Source organism: Cucurbita pepo, chromosome LG07 (assembly GCF_002806865.2).
Source record: "Cucurbita pepo subsp. pepo cultivar mu-cu-16 chromosome LG07, ASM280686v2, whole genome shotgun sequence".
Taxonomy (NCBI): domain Eukaryota; kingdom Viridiplantae; phylum Streptophyta; class Magnoliopsida; order Cucurbitales; family Cucurbitaceae; genus Cucurbita; species Cucurbita pepo.
Window position 1 is genome coordinate 3,214,642 of NC_036644.1, and position 13,022 is coordinate 3,227,663.

Genomic DNA, 13,022 nt, shown 5'->3' on the forward strand with positions numbered 1-13,022 from the left:
AAACATACCACGAACAAGCTATAAAATGCATAAAAACCATTTTTTAGAAAAACGGGTCGATTCTTTAAGGCTAGACCGAAACTCCAACCAATACCCACCAAGACGTTTTAAACAAAACCTTAAACCAAACGACCGTGAATAACGGAGGTGAGTAAGGGAAAGTCCGATGATATATTAAGACCAACAATCTCTAATGTCAATGGGAGTAAACATTAATTAGTTTCACTGACCATCATAACCTTAAGCTAACAATTCCTTGCCAATTAGAACCTTGAATTTTTCTTCCAAAATAAAATAAAAAACAAAAAATGGATTGCTTGCATATTTTAAAATTTTACTACTTGTAGAATGTATATAGAGAACTTCAATGTGGCTCTTCGTTTTCCCGACCGAACGTAGAGAATCGACAAGCAACTTCCTAGCATAGCATCCCCCCTCTTCGAGGCGTCCCCTGTTCGGTCGCTTATCTTCGTTCAAGCCACAGGCCACCACGTTCGCTCTACGAGCCAACCTTCATTCTCGGCTTGCAAAACCAGTTGTTTTGCAGATGGGACATATATTCTTTTGCATCAGCCATTGCTTGATACATTGTGTGTGGAACTTGTGCCCGCAGTCCAGCATTCCAATGTCTTCCCCTTCTTTGTATTCCTCCTGGAAATCGGGTCGGTTTTAGGCTAATGCAGGTTTAAAGACCGATACAAATGAAAACGTATGAGCTCGTGGATACCTGACAAACACAACATGGTTCTTCCTCGACCTGTGGTTCGGGGGCATTGACGTGCTTCGTTCGTTTCAGTCGAGCAACAATCGTCTCTTCGCTTAGTCCAGTGTTGACGTTTCCAATGCGCTCTTCCAAAGCCAACAATTCCTGCACTTGACATACTAATAGATTAACAGAGCAACAAAAAGATGTGAAATAACGGGTTCGGTAGGTTTGTATCAGTCGAACCTCATACGACATGTTGTCAACGTCAAGGCGCATATCCCTGTGCCGATCGTAAATATCAGCCATCCCGAAAAATAGTGACTGGTCCAGGATCATCACATCCTAACAAAACACAATTTTACAGCAACATTAATATTGATACATAAATCATCCACTCCTTGAATATTGAGAGAATATGTTTGATTATTAATTCAAGAGCAAAATGAAGTGAACCATTTGTTTATAAACACAAGACACTGTCATACACCATCACATTGGATATTCATATCACTTATGAACAAAGACTAAGTAGCTGTTTGCTACACATTTACACATTTTAACAAATCTAGACGAAAATCAAACATGTAGCATAATGACTTCTTGTATGCAATCATGTAAATTCGCCAATGCACCCATTGCACATGATATGGCACCGATAAGGAAACTACCTCAACTCGTAAGCTTTCCCCGCGGCGGACAAGGCCCAAGACATTGCGAATCTGCTGCAGACAAAAAAACAATAACATGTGAGCTTCAAATTCGTTTCAGAAGAAGATACTCGAAGAATTCGAAAGCAATCGTCCAGCAAACACCAGCATCCACAAGTGTAATTATAGATATGCAGCACAAATGTACCCATCATAAATCAAAGATGAGATAATAAGATTTAGATATGCATTAAGATATATAGCGCATATGCGACTAGGGCGTCATTCAGATACACAATGAAGGAAAAATTCAACATACCTCAGATACTAGTCTATTATTGTCGCTTCCTTCACCGGAAGTAGCCAAGGTTCGTAATGAATAGGGAAGACCAAGCCCAGTGTCACCTCTTCTTTCCATCCATAATGCGGACCTTGGTTGCAATAAATGGTGCCCCCGACGGCCAGATCCAGATGAAAGAACCATATCCTGGGCAGAAGTAGAACCGGATCGTTGTGAATAATTACTTGTCCTACCACCGGACTCGTTTGTAGCAGAAGAAAATAGCTGCCTACGAACATATTCTGTTAACCTTCGAGGAAACTGTGTTGGACTATTCTCAGGAGGCATCCAAGGTCCAGAAGGAGGGTGGACGCCTGAACTTGAACCAACCCTGGATGTAGAAGCAACAGTTCCAGGAATGGACAGGTTTGAAGATGCTAAACCTCTACTTGAGGGATTACGAACCAAATTCCTCAGCTCGTTTGCTGGGACAAACATGGGATGTTCAGATACGTTTCTTCCCATGTTGCTTGGTCTCACCTCCTCACGTTGCACCACCTGTCTCTCCCCTGCAGAGCTCGACGAACCGCCACTTCTTGAAGTAGAGCTCCCATTCCATCTATATGGTTGCAGACTTCGAGGTAAAGCAGGCACATGTATCATAAGTGGCTGACCTTGAGCAGATATATTGTCTAGAGCTGGTGCTGGCCTCAAGTCTAATACATGCTCAGCAGGTAGAATTCTAGCTGGGAGCTGGGAAGATGAGGCCCCGGGATGTCGAACAGTCATTCCAGTCGGTGCAAAAGAATCTTGTGCATTGGATGAACTAATCCTTATACGATAGTTTCTTTGAGAACTATCTGAACTTTCTGCAACCATTGACTCAGAGAAGCTGTTGGAAGTCATTTCACCTGCACCTCGTACCGGAGCTTGATTCATTCGTGCTGGTGGAGCAGGAATGGTTAGCCTACTTCCTGTGTTATAGCGACCAGGAAAAACTGGAAGAGTGGGCTCAGCACCACTTTCAATATGCTGAGCATAGTTACTGCTTCCACTTAAAGAGGGCTGTGTAACACTTCCCTCGATAGCTTTTCGTTTACAAGGTGCTCGACGTCCATCCATGGAAGATCCTGCTCTACCATCATTTGCAACCACTGGAAGTCCACTATTTCCAGAAGGAAGCAAAAGAGGATCCGAAGCACTAGAACATAGAGCCCGCCCTTCTTCCGATCCACTAGATTTATACAAGTTAGAACCTTCATTAACTCGGCTACTCTCACCTCCATGACTAGCAAAACTTGCATTTAAATTTAGACTATGAGGTAGTGCATTAGAATTGGAATTTTGTATAATCAGTGGGCTGAAATTCACATGACCCAGTGAAGGATTATTTGACGGCTCACAGAGTCGGGTTTCTGTAACTGGACCATCTGCATCACGAGCCACTGAAGACCATCCAACCTCACCTTTTTGTTCATCAGATAATGCCTCGGTTTGCATATCACAAGAGCTAGGTTCACCTAAGCTCCATCTACTCAAATTCCGTTGCTCATGGCTCACAGAGCTTACATATCCCGTATTTATATCAGTAGTAGGCAACAAATAATCCGGTATTCGGTTTTCTGCTGGATTCCACATGTTATTCCAGTAAGCTGGTTGGCTACCAGGATTATTCGACGAAGATCCATGTTCAAAGTTTATGGTTTCCGACAATGAACCAACACTACTCCTTTGCCCTTGCATTAGAGAAAATGTAAACTTCCCTATCAAATACGAGCCAGGTCAACAAAGTTTTCCAGACAACAACACAAGTTGCATACACTTGATTGAATCTGAAAATCGATCAAAAACAGCCAATCAGCAAGTAAGAACCGTTAAATAAACAAACTCAAAGATCAAACATGGTACTTTTCTTCGCACCAACAAACTCGATACTCGAACCAAAGTACCAAGTAACATTTGCTAGCATTCATAACCATTTCTAAATGAGTTACAGATTCATTCCCTCAAAAGATTGACCTTAGCAGCACATGCAAACACCAAGCAATACTCATTCTCTCTTCTCCAATCGTTTTAGCCATAGCAACACAAGCCAATAGCTTAATAATAAGCAACAAATCAACCTTCAATTTATTTCTCTTACGAACAGTTGCATGTAATATGAGTATTACAAGAATTACAGTATTGTGAAGCCTCTAAATTACAATATCAACAACTAGAACATCATGTTAGCATCAAAGAAACACCGATTTCAGCGCTTTGAAACAATGTAAAACTGGAAGCCTGCAATATTGTCTAAATGCTAAATGATATCTTATCCATTAACTACGAGATATTGCAGTCTCATACGATGCCTAGAAATCGATATAACATTATAAGAATGTAAGCGTCCAGAAACAAGAGATAGTAATTAGCAACACAGAGGTGTAATATCGTAGTCATAATATTCACTGGAAACGAAACTGTTCTAACATATACATGTTACTAATCCTATTCACATTGATATCATGGAATAGCACAAGATTGTGGTTATAGAACTCAGCGAAGCCACCACAAGAAGAGAAACAATAAGACATGGAAGCTACAGAAATGAATCCCAGAATCGATGAAATCAGACTCACAAATTAGGCAAAGAACTTAACCCAACTATGATCAAAACAAGTGAAATGAGAAGTTTCAAGTTCAAACAACCTAGAAAATAGCAGTGGTGTAGGGCGGAGGGGCGGAGAAATCAAGGCGGCTCAACTTATATCCATAAATTTTGACGTGATTAGAAGAATCATCATCGCCGAAGTCGCCGATAAGAGATGAGTTCAGAATTCAGATTGGAAGAAGTCAAAAACCAAACCCTTTTCCCTATCGATATACCCTTTAACAAAATCGAAACGAAAAGGAAAAAAATATGTTTAGACGAAGAAGACGAAGAAGACGAAGAAGAATATGAGGTTTAAACAGTATTCATATTATCCGCTAATTCAGCTCTCGCATTAAAAACCTCCGCCAGAAAAGAAGACGACAAGCACCTGGGAGATCAAACATTCGATTTACAGAATCATCCATGATGAAGAACAGAAGAAACCCAAGATGAGAAAAAAGGGAAAGGGGAAAGAAAACTTACCAAACAAACAGATGGAAATTTGAAATTTGAAAAGGAGAAGGAGGAGGAAAAGGGTCCGATCTATGAAGAAGGATCTGGGACGAAAACCCAAGAAGCAATCCGTGAAATGGAAGCGAGGGATAAGAAGCTTTAAGCTTGAGGATCTCCCTCTGGATGAAAGTGGGAGCTAACAAAACCCACCGAGTAATGGGTGAGGGAAAGGTGGGGGATGTGAGGTAGACAAAAGACCATGTCCAAGACAAATAGAGATTAAAGAGGGCAGAGTAACCCTTTATTTAATTTAAGAATTAACTCAGAAAGGAGAAATGGAGTAACAGTCCACAGACACAAGGGCAGGCCGTTCCCATTTCCAGACAAAGAATTTAATAAATTAGAGAGACACAATTACACATACACCCAACCCAACAAAAAAAATTAAATTATAAATTCAAAAACAGAGAGAGAGAGAGAGAGAGAGAGAGAGAATAAAAGTGTGTGTCCTGTTGGGCCGCTTACCAAATGGCTCGCCGCTCAGGTTCAAGGGTCTCCATCTTCTTACAACAACAACAACAACAAATTAAAAAAAAGTTATCTTTTTTTCTCTTACCCTCAAAAGAGGAAGACTAAACACGCAACAAAATTACAGAATTGCGGTTAAAAGACTCGCCCCCCAATGTCCGCCATAGACACCCAGAGACCCACTTGACCACTCTTCTTCTTCTTCTTCTTCTTCATCTTCTTCATCGCTACTGTAGATTCCGGTTAATGGGTGATCCTTTTCCTTTCATGGGTCCCTCCCATTCTTGACTGCCATGGCTGTTTGTGTGCAATTCTTTACCATCTAACAATGATTCAATTTTTTACGAAATGCAGAATCATATAATATAATCATATCCGGTCTTATTTTATACGTTTTGGATTGTATCATCCAGTGGGTAAACAAAACGTTCCTCTCCTCCTTTGCTTAAAGGAAAAAGAAGTGTGAAAGGCTGAAGCTACTTGAGTAATAGGCCAGATTCTAAACCCAACTTCGCTTTTAAAATGAATGGCGACCCCCACCGTTCATATCTCAATTGTGGGCCACTTTGATTCTTTATGGTTTTGGTTGCATTCACACCTTTTTTCTTACTTCTTCTTCTTCCTCTTCCTCTTCTTTTAATTTATAAATTTGTTACAGTCCTTTAAATGTGGGTTTGCTTTGACATATACCCTTTATTTTTTTTATGCCATAAAACGAGGCCACACAATTATGATACCAATTTCTCCATACCATATGGGCTTTCATTCCAAAAATCAAATGCTTAACAGCTCCTCAAGGCCAAATTAAGAATAATAATCAGACGTTCTAATTATGATAACGAGATGACGATTCTCCCACCATACAGAATATTTACAACATTTCAATCCTTTTGCAAACCCTTTACCTAATCAACAACCCACACGCCTCAGCTCATCAAAAACAGACAAAAATCACAGCCAGAGATCAGGTGATTTCAGGCTCTGCACCTAATTTACCAGGGCGGTAGATATAATTATCAAGGTAAACCAAGATTGCCTTTCTCCTAACCCACCATGATAAGTGGGCATCTTTGTCAGTTGGGCATTTTTCTTCTCAAAATGAGTACACAAAGGAATCAAATGTAATCAAAACGAATGAGTCAAAGGAAGAAAACAGGAAGCAACTTTTGTCAATTATAAAAACCAAAACGGCAGAAAATTGTGGTAATCAAGCCCACCTATAAGCAAAGAACTTTAAATGACATAATTGAAAAAACAGGGAATGGAATTGGTACACCACTGCTGCAATAATAATCACTGAAAGCTGACCTCCCAATCCCTTTCTTTTCTCCTGCAAAATGTTGCAGTAAATATAGTTACCAAACCCCCCAGAGAGTTTAATTACAAAGATTAAGCAAGAGAAGAGGTGAAAATAATAATATCACAATGGGTTCTCTCAACTACCACCTTAAAAATTGCAACACACAGCAATAAAAACCCCTTTTTCATCATTAACTTTCATTGAACTTTGCATTTACAGTTGGAAAATTTTTGAAAGTAAACTGCCTAAGAACCTCCCGTGAGCTGCAAATAGCCAAAAATATTGAGAAACTTCAACATCAAGGGAAGGATGGCACCGCAAGCAAGCATGCGCCCAAGGCATCCAATGCAATTAAAAATGCCATTCTTCCACTAGCCCCATTAATAAATTAAATACACTACTACTACTACTACTACTCCTCCTCATGTTTAACCACAGGTGGGTTTGGTATTAACTACTGGCAACTAACAAAATCCAATTGATTCACCCAACATTTACCCTTGACACTGTAAAAACTGTAAAAATTACCAGGAAACTTGAGGCATAAGGTGGAATTGATACCTATGGAGTCCTTGTCTGTAAGTAAAGCATTTGCACGCAGCTTTAGCCTCAAATGTCGGAAGCCACCAGCAGTCCAATCATTGTACAGAGGAAGATTAAAGCGGCTGCAAGTGGTAATCAAATAATTAGAAGCTTAGGATGGAAATTTGGTGAACTCAAAGGGAAATGGAAGCAAGTTAGAAGAGGCTCATCACAAGACAAAGACGCGTGTGTGATAAGGTTAACATCAAACAGTTTTTTATGTTCTACGTGTGGGCTGAACATTGGCAATTACAGGACAAATAAATGTCCAAACAATTTGAGGTTTGATGTAAAGGCAAACTAATGAAATTGTCTTACTTTTTTCACCCTAAATGACAAATCTAGCTGTCTTCCAAATGGAACACCAAACAACGTTGAATTTGTCAAAGTAGTGACATACCCTCCCGCAACTGGTTCGTTTCTAGAAATGTACCCTCTCACGGCTTTGCTTTTTTGGAGATGTGAGGGCTATGGAGCCCTCGAACGAAATACACCAAAAAAAGATTATCAAAGTAAAAACTTTGAGATGCCATTCTTGTACGATCAAAGAATTAGAGAGAAAAAAATTGCAAAAGAAAGTAAGAAACATAGCGTGAGGAAATTGTAGGGAGAACACTACCTTAAATTTATCGCCACCAATTCAATCATCCAAGTTTATATCGACGGTAGGCGAAGGTAGAGAGGGAGCTGCGGATTTGTCGCTGGGATGTTTCAAATCAAAGACAAGAAATCCAAGAACGCCTATGCTTATCATGGCATAAATCATGCCTAGATATCCGAAAACTGGGTTTTTTTCGAAAAAGTAGAAACGATATGACTGATGATACCGAATCTAGGTAGAATGGGAATATACACCTTTGGATAAAAGAAAATGGTGCTCGATGAAAGGATGCTGATTTCACACTATGCTGACAAAACCGAAAAAATGTTCTACAGAACACCATCTGCCGTTACACTCCAACGTAGTATCCAAACACACAATGCTAAATTCTGTCTCATTGAAAACTGATATCTCCTGCATTCGAGGAAAGTATCCTCGTCCAGGTTTATTAGTTGTTCATCAGCATGTGTATTGCACTATCGGCACAATACACATATGGGCATGTAACCGTACAAGCCCACCCCACTGCTACTAGATATTGTCCGCTTTAACCATTTACAAGTCGCCGTCATACTCACGATTTTAAAATTGGTCTACTAGAGAGAGGTTTCCACATTCTTATGAATGCTTTATTCCCCTCTCCAACTAATGTGGAATCTCACAATATCTGATATGTAACAAGTCAGAGCGTACAATATCGGCTAGCGGTGGGATTGGGCTGTTACAAATGATACCAGAGCCAGACACTGAGCGTTGTACCAGCGAGGACGCTAGTTGTCACAACCTAACTATGAAGAGAGTAGGTTGTGACCCTCGCGTTGTGACAAGAGAAGCGGCGACCCTCAAGTGGCGTCCATTCGGCCACTTGAGGGCCTAAACGAGTGCCATGATGCGACCGAGAAGAATAGTGCATCATCTAACACACCACAACAGAGTGGGCATTGAAGACAAGCGAGACATAAGCAAGATAGAGACATCGAATAGACATGAGGGGCAAAGATAGGCTTGTTCAAGGGCCGGGTAAGGTCCTGGGTCTAACCTCAAAAGTCGGGGTTCCGAAAGGTTCGGGCATACGGTTCTGGAGTTAAGTCTGTTCATACGAAATATGAATGCTCGCCAAATTTAGTGTCAATCGAACACCAGATGAGAGCTCCATGGCACCGTATGATCGTTCGCCAAAATCATGTCTATGTCTGCTGGTTTAAAAATGGCTCAAAATGTATTATCGGGGTACCATGGTGTCAACTCTCCACCACCCTTGGGCCCTGTGGCCTAAGCGAGTTATCCAATAGCACATATGTATGTCACAGTAAGGGACGAGCGTGCCGAGACAAGTGTCTTGGGCGACTTCATTTGAAATTGATTTTCCAAGGATAGTACCAGGGCGCACGGGTGTGCCAATATTGTGCCCCAGTCCACGTGTTGGAGGTTGCTACATACACCTACTATCTGGTACGATTTCTGTAAATGACATGGTATGGGCACGGGAGGGCCAGTGCCTTGATAGAACCTGGATAGATAGATGTTCGGGACGCCACGATGAGAAGAGAGACACGTGGGCCCGTTCTCGAAGGCATGACCGAGCGAGCTAGGATGGCTGACGACACCCTAAGACTCGGGATGGCGTCAAGACATATGGGCCATATGTCGATAGGGATCAAGATGACAAGATGAGATGCGACGTTGCATTGAGAGACATGGCCCCGAGCAGAGGTAAGGTCGAGCCAAATGACTTGGCCTAGTGTAGAAGCAAGTCGGTTGTGTCATAGACGATTGAACATGCACATGCATGCAGCGTGTGTGGTCGATCAAACTTGGATTCCCCACAAGCGATGTTCGATTGACGAAGACAAAACCCGCCTAAGGTCTGATGAACCACAAAGTCGAGGTGAAAAATATATATGGGACTTAATTACCCTAAGGTTGATCTTGAGGGTTGGTTGAAAAAGTAGGACCGTAACGCTAAGCCTCTAGGAGTGGATTGTGAGATCGGTTGTACAGGGGAACAAACCCATTCCTATAAGAGCGTGTAAATCTCCCATCTGGTCAGTTTACAATTAAAAACATAGTTTGTTTATGTTAACTGATCCAAGTCTCACAACCCCAACTAATTGGGCTTCTTGTTTACAAATTTGGGCTTGGGCCTCTTATTCCCATAAATAACCAGAAAATTCATATTTTTATTGATTATTAAAAATAAAAAAATAAAAACAAGCATGTTTTTTTTTTAATAAAATTTAATAAACTAAAAGGATTGTTTTTTTAGAATTTTAATAAAGATTTGAAGAAAGATAACATAATAAAAAAAAAAAAAAAAAAAAATTCTCATGTTGCCGACCGAGATTTAATTAAATGTTGCCAATGTAACAACTCAACCCAGTACAAGATTTGGATAAGAATTTGGTACGATGTCCCGTACATTTCGTCCTATATGGTCACACTCCTTATTTCTAAGAGTGAATATTTCTAGAAATCACGAGTGTTTGAAGATGTTTTGTCTTCACTGACATAAATCGGTACAATATAAAATTACTTCAAGCAAAACAGACTTATTTGTAAAGTTCATATAATTAAATTATTTTTCAATTTTTTTAATCATTTCTCTGTCATCCTATTAACTAAATAAAGCATGGGATTAGTCTAAATTTCTGTGATTAAAAATATTTCTGGAAATTTCAATTAAAATTTTAATTCAATTCACCTTTTTTTTATAAATATATTTACACAAATAATTTATAAAAAAAGAAACAGTAATTATAATATGAGCAGGTACTACATGGTACAGTGTATTTAAATACAAAAATATCATATGATATTTAATTATTTTCAAAAGTGGGGAATGACATAAGCTATAGATAATGAAAATTAGTAATAATATTTTGTTTTATTTACCAAAAATGTCTCCCTATCATAATCATTGCAAATAAATTGTGGATTATTGTAATAATGAATTAGGATAAATTTGACCAATATCTTGTCATATTTCAATAATCATAATCATTATATTTGAAATTAATTCCCACTCTAACTAATCACCCTCTTAATTCTTTTTTTAAATGAGAAAGTAAAGGTTAGACAAGTAATTTCGTGAGTTATGATTTTCTCGGTTCGGGCCGAAAAACACTGTCACTCTATCGTTATCAAATTGACTGTGATCTTTTTCTGTTTGTGAGGATCCCAAGATAGCGTCTTCTACTTCTAATAAACCAGATCATGAACTAGATCACAATCATTCTCAATGAGTTCATAAGTGATCCCATCTTTTTCGTCGGGTCTGTATAGAGACCAAAGGTCTCGAACGTCCGATCCGACATAACAACTCAAACCACCGTTTGCACATATTGTCTGCTTTGGCCTGTTACGTATTATTGTTACTCTCACAGTTTTAAAATGCATATGTTAGTGAGAGGTTTCCATATTGTGATAAGGAATGCTTCGTTCTCATCTCCAACTGACATGGGATCTCATGCATCGTTCATTTCTTCACACTCGTTCCAAATTTGAAATACCATTTGTACAAATAAAAACCCCTTTGTTACATGATTTCTTCTTCATATGAAGCATTTACGCAACTTACGTACTAAATCTAAACGAAGAACACGAATAACAAGGTATTGACCTAAAAACCCATCAATTTTCACAGAATTTTGTTGGGGGGCTTTCATTTGTTTTTTCTTCTTTCTCGAAACTCACATGATTAAANCATATGGGCTAATTACGAGCAAGATGTAAAGAATACTATCAATAAGTGGACAATATCATACCATTCTGGACGGTCGAGATTACTAACAAAATATACCATAACTCATTACAAAACTATGGTAAACGACGATCCTACCGATGGGTCGAAGGGGATGGCCGTGACGATGGTTGTCGTGGTCGGAGGAGTTATGGGGGAGGAGTGAGCAAGACCAAGAGTATTGCGCTTCTGCTTCTGTCGTTCTCTAGCTTTATGATTCTGAAACCAATAGAACACATTCTTTCCTTCAATCTTCCCGTACTTCCCAAGCTGTGCAGTAATTTGTTCAATTTGTTGAGCATTGGGAGTCCTCATTCCTCTCCTATAAAGCATCTCCAATATCGCTATCTGTTCTTGCGTCGGGTTCCACCGTGTGCCTCCCGGTTGCATTTCCACAACTCCTGTCTACACAAACCAACACGAGTCATTAATAATTTTCATCGAAAAGAAAACGCAAGAGATTAGTAGATGTTAATTACCCGAGGGGAAGACGGGTCTTTCTTAGTATCAGGTTTGATGAAGGTCTTGAGGTCGAAAGCGGTGAGCGTTGATGTGGCGGAGGTGGGCGGAGGAGGACGTAAGCGCTTCGTGCAAGCAAGGGAGAGAGAGGGTTCATCCCAAGAACAAGGGGAGAAGTGATGAAGCTTCATGGTTAATCCCATGGGAGAAGATTCATACGAAAACAAGCGAACTCTTAATATATAGACAAAAAGCAGGAAAAGGTGAGATTGTTTGAAAGTTCCGTTGAATGATTAAAGTCTCACATCAGCTAATTTAATGAATGATCATGGGTTTATAATCAGAGGCTTTTTAGAGAAACTCAAAGTAAAGTGGAGAGTCGTGTTCATCTAACATGGTTGGTATTAGAGTCATGCCCTAAACTTAGTCGTGTCAATAGATTGGTAAATTCTCAAATGTCGAACAAATGACTCCAAAAGAAAAAGGAGTCGAGTCTCCTCGAAGTCATAGTAAAAAATGACTAATAATCTAAAAGAAAAAGGAGTCGAGCCTCGATTAACGGGAGGTGTACTTCCTTCGAGGGAAGGCGTTGGATGATTAAAGTCTCACATCGGCTAATTTAGGGAGAAAAAGGAGTCGAGCTTCCTCGTAGGGATAGTAAAAAATGACTAAGACTCTAAAAGAAAAAGGAGTCGAGTCTCGATTAAGGAGTGAATATTATCTCCATTGGTACGAGGCCTTTTGGGAAGTCCAAAACAAAGTCACTAGACTTTATGCTCAAAGTGGAGAATATGATACTATTGTGGAGAGTCGTGTTCATCTAACAAGCTCTGTTGTTATTAGACAATATCGTATTATTAGGAAGAGTCGTGATTAGAGAAAAAACAGATGGTGTGAAGGGAAGAAAAGAGAGACCAAATGATGGGGAGAGGTTGACTTGAGGGGAGGGCATGTTTTGGTTTTGAATTCATGGGCAGCTGCTCGGCAACAGCGACAGCGTCAGCGACTGAGACTGCTGGCAAGTGCAGCTGGGTAAGTGTGAGTATCAGAGAATTGGGCAGTCATATCGGGTCCTGTTTTTTTTTTTTTTTT

The 13,022-nt window shown here is 39.8% G+C and overlaps 2 protein-coding genes across 6 annotated transcripts; both read right to left on the reverse strand.

Annotated features, from left to right (window-relative positions):
- Positions 1-148: 148 nt before the first annotated feature.
- LOC111798147 (probable E3 ubiquitin-protein ligase RHG1A) lies at positions 149-5,308 on the reverse strand. 5 transcript variants are annotated; one of them, XM_023681138.1, is made up of 6 exons: positions 4,752-5,172; positions 1,673-3,465; positions 1,375-1,425; positions 950-1,048; positions 728-868; positions 149-651 (listed from the first exon to the last, which is right to left on the reverse strand). In XM_023681138.1, the coding sequence occupies exons 2-6, from the start codon at positions 3,374-3,376 to the stop codon at positions 514-516; spliced, it is 2,133 nt and encodes a 710-aa protein (XP_023536906.1). In that variant the 5' UTR covers positions 3,377-3,465; positions 4,752-5,172; the 3' UTR covers positions 149-513. The 5 variants fall into 5 exon arrangements, with proteins under 5 accessions (XP_023536906.1, XP_023536905.1, XP_023536904.1 ...); XM_023681136.1 differs by lacking the exon at positions 4,752-5,172 and adding an exon at positions 5,247-5,308 and having other exon boundaries at positions 514-651; positions 1,375-1,428; XM_023681133.1 differs by having other exon boundaries at positions 514-651; positions 1,375-1,428; positions 4,752-5,171.
- A 6,141-nt stretch (positions 5,309-11,449) lies between these two features.
- On the reverse strand, positions 11,450-12,134 carry LOC111798148 (WUSCHEL-related homeobox 4-like). The gene is made up of 2 exons (XM_023681139.1): positions 11,951-12,134; positions 11,450-11,876 (listed from the first exon to the last, which is right to left on the reverse strand). Exons 1-2 carry the CDS (start codon positions 12,131-12,133, stop codon positions 11,541-11,543), a joined length of 519 nt encoding a protein of 172 aa, XP_023536907.1. The 5' UTR covers position 12,134; the 3' UTR covers positions 11,450-11,540.
- Positions 12,135-13,022: the final 888 nt, after the last annotated feature.

Coding starts and splice junctions, on each gene's coding strand:
- LOC111798148 (XM_023681139.1), bottom strand. CDS start 12,133: ATGGGATTAACCATGAAGCTTCATCACTTCTCCCCTTGTTCTTGGGAT. Junction 11,877..11,950: donor AAGACCCGTCTTCCCCTCGG/GTAATTAACATC, acceptor TGGTTTGTGTAG/ACAGGAGTTGTGGAAATGCA.
- LOC111798147 (XM_023681137.1), bottom strand. CDS start 3,376: ATGCAAGGGCAAAGGAGTAGTGTTGGTTCATTGTCGGAAACCATAAAC. Junction 1,429..1,672: donor ATAATAGACTAGTATCTGAG/GTATGTTGAATT, acceptor TTTTGTCTGCAG/CAGATTCGCAATGTCTTGGG. Junction 652..727: donor AACCATGTTGTGTTTGTCAG/GTATCCACGAGC, acceptor CCCGATTTCCAG/GAGGAATACAAAGAAGGGGA.